At 37.1% G+C, this 3,462-nt stretch overlaps 1 protein-coding gene across 1 annotated transcript; it reads left to right on the top strand.

The window, feature by feature from the left end:
- Window positions 1-1,399: 1,399 nt before the first annotated feature.
- On the top strand, window positions 1,400-3,231 carry LOC147284483 (Ribosomal protein L25/Gln-tRNA synthetase, anti-codon-binding domain-containing protein). The gene is made up of 3 exons (XM_086242914.1): window positions 1,400-1,848; window positions 1,951-2,080; window positions 2,760-3,231. The coding sequence occupies exons 1-3, from the start codon at window positions 1,453-1,455 to the stop codon at window positions 2,984-2,986; spliced, it is 753 nt and encodes a 250-aa protein (XP_086099040.1). The 5' UTR covers window positions 1,400-1,452; the 3' UTR covers window positions 2,987-3,231.
- Window positions 3,232-3,462: the final 231 nt, after the last annotated feature.

Raw genomic sequence — 3,462 nt, 5'->3', positions numbered from 1 at the left:
GAGACGAGTAGACGACCAAATATGCAGAAATAATAAAATGTAGTTGAATATCGTAGTAAATTAAGAACCGAAAAGATTATAAACAATTCATTTCATTTTTAAAATTTGGTTCTAGTGGGTAGGTTAGCTATAAAATTTGGTCAATCTATTAGGAGCATATATTTAGTTTAGTCAAAGCATTGAGTTGTTTAGATTTCGATTATCTACTTGTCTTATTTTTACTTATTTCAATCATAATCATATAATATAATTTTAATGGTTTATGTAACTCTACCGATACTCAAAAAGTGTTACGAATCCATTTTATTTTTTGTTTTTATTTTTTAAAAGTCAAGCAAAAACAAGCAGAAAATCTGAATTCAAGTACCTAGTTAGTAGGAGTTTTGTTCTCTAATTTAAAGGGGTCGCGCTTGGCGTACATTATGAGTGTGAGTCATACATTTTTTTCTTTTTAAAAGGTGTGGATTAAAAATTCTCTTACCTAATTAAGACATACATTTTAGGGGTGAGTACAATCTAAACTGATTTGGTTTTTCATCCATTTAGTTTGGTCAGTTAGAATGGTTTGGAGGGAGAACACAAAGAATCATAGCACTAGATAATGAATGGATAAAGATGAATGATAAAAATATGAAAAATTAAAGAAGAAAATGGAGAGAAGTTGCAAAGGGAGAAAAAAGATGGGGGGAAGTTGAGATTGAGAGGGAAAGAGAGATGGGAGGAGTACGTGGAGACTTTTAATTATCTGGCAACTCGTTTAGTATTCTAAAAACACTTCCAAATTAAATAGGTCTTAAGCTTTGTATTTTCCATTTTATATTAAAAATGGAAATGAAAAATTATTCCAAAATTTATAGAAATGTATTAATTTGACTGCAATATTACCAAAACAATTCAAATGCAATTACAACTTACAATGGCTAGCTCCTGCATAAATAAATACCTGGTGTTGAATATTGTTCCAAATGATTTCATATATTATGGTTACTTTTGAACTCTAATGCCTAATGGGTATAAACAAGAACAATAATTTGAAACTAGAGGGAGTAATTTTACAATGAAACTATAACACGTAGTGTTAATTAACTAATTATATTATACACATGTATATTAATTAATATTATACTTTAAAAGCATAAACCCGTCGTATAAGTAAATTTATTGTGATCAAGAACAAGTAGATTAGTAACATTACGGACGGGTCACAGTCCCACAGAAACATTTCTCCGGAGATAGTAATAATGTAATATACATCAGAGCATTTAAACAATTAAACCTAATGGATTTATAGGCCCACATCTCACAACCGCTTCAGGCCCAAGCCCATTATTTAGACCAACCCCGAAGTCCAATAAGCCGAATGGCCTCTCTCCAAGGCCCAGACCCTTAAACCCCAAAACAAACACAAAAACCCTCGCGGAAGAAACCCAGAGCAAACCAACAACCGAAAAAATGGCCAAGTGGTGGCGCTCTGCCGGCGGCGGCCTCCGGGCGGTTCTGCATAGCTCCGGACCACACCCATCATTCCCTTCCCGTGCGGCTCCGTACCACACGATCCAAGCCATCCCCAGAGAGTGCGTTGGGAACAGAGTCTCGGTAAAAGACAGAGCCCAGGGTCGAATCCCCGCCGTGGTTTTCTCGCAGGAGCTCCTCTCCAAAAACCCTAGAAGCAGCACCGATCGATCGGCGTCGAGGAAGCACTTGGTGACCACGGAGAGGAAGCAGATTCAGGCCATTCTCAAGTCCGTAGAGCTCCCATTTTTCTGCTCCACTACATTTCCGCTCCAGATCCGAGCCGGGTCCGGGTCCTCGGTTCTGCTCGAATCCGGAAACGTCCTACCCATCAAGGCAATTATTCATTTCCATCCATTATATGTATTTTTTATTTGTGTAAAAATACAAAATTTGTGTCTGATTTTGAGTTTGGGGTTGTAAATTGTGATCGTGTAGATTCATAGGGATGAAGAGAGTGGGAAGATATTGAATTTGGTGTTTGTTTGGGCGGACGAGGGCTCGGAGTTGAAAGTGGACGTCCCTGTTGTTTTCAAAGGTGAAGACGTTTGTCCGGGTCTCAAAAAAGGTAATTGCTTTGACAACCCAATGTTAGTTTTGTGCACACCCAATTTTCACATTAACAAACATGTTTCCTCTGTTTCATTTCATGTGGGTGATCAATGTTTAAAGCTTTAATGGTGGTACACACAACTTGTAAACATACACTTGCATATTCTAAAATCCTAAAACCATGATAATGAAGTTGGATAATCGAGGAATAGGTAGCATATTGGCTATGGCCGTTGTGCATTGCTTCAAATGTTGTTCACTCTTTTTGTATCTATAGCTGTTATTGTTACTATTGTTGATACATTGCTTCGATTGAGGAATAGGTAGCATAACAATGCAGCTACTATTGTGGTTGTTCAAATTATGGGATTTCTAGGAATAGGTAGCATATGCATGCAGCTACTGTTGTTGTTGTTCAAGTTATGGGATTTATATCGCCATACATGTCCAAAAGCTTATCATTGTTGGAGTTCCTATTTCACACATCATGTTGTTACTGGCTTTATTACTTGTATGCTTTTGTATGCGCGGGTTATACAGGGTTCTGCATGCATGTTGTAGAGGGAGGTTGTATATAACTAGCACATACTAAATTTTTTCATGCATCTGAAAGTTGGTTCAAGATTAGTTAGTGTTAGTCAATTATGACTGTATGCAAGATGTACACTGATTATGACTCATTCATGCCAAAACAGGTGGTCATCTGAACAAACTTAGAACTAGTCTAAAGTACCTTTGCTCAGCTGAACACATTCCTCCAAAAATTGAGGTGGATGTCAGCAATCTAGATATAGGAGATAGGGTGTTCATGCCTGATGTTGAGGTTCATCCATCCATGAAGCTTCTAAGCAAGAACGAAAGTGTGCCCATATGTAAGATAGTTGCAACAAATTCGGAGAACCCAGAACTTGCAGGAGTTTAGGTACGGAGCACAATTTCACGGTTTTCCCACATTTGGTACATGAATCACGAGGACAAGAATGAAGTTCAAGAATAATAAGTCTTGATTTCATTAGGCTACTGATTGAGGTGGTGCTATGTGCTATGGGATTCTCTAGTTGAAAAGAATTTGACATTGTTGTTTAGGTCATAATCAGACACAAGCTGAATTTTCTTGTAGCAATCTGAATAGACTCATGTGCTTGTTATATATGTGTGCTTTTGTTATTTTTTCATAATAATTGTCATGCATGTTCACAGCACACGAGCGATATTGGTTATGCTCTTTTGTGTTTTTTTGGCTCTAATAATTTCACAATATTTAGGATTTAATCTGTTATTTCGTCCTTTAATCACATTCTCCTGCGTTTGGAAATGGTTCCTCACTTCCTGTGCATTTTAATTTCTGTGTGGTAGCTGATGTGAATGGTTTCTACCTTTTTCTCATAGTTGTGTACT

Source organism: Dryas octopetala, chromosome 5 (assembly GCF_963921425.1).
Source record: "Dryas octopetala chromosome 5, drDryOcto1.1, whole genome shotgun sequence".
NCBI classification, from domain to species: domain Eukaryota; kingdom Viridiplantae; phylum Streptophyta; class Magnoliopsida; order Rosales; family Rosaceae; genus Dryas; species Dryas octopetala.
Note: the sequence above shows the minus strand (reverse complement) of the source record. Positions and strands in the feature narration are given on the sequence as shown.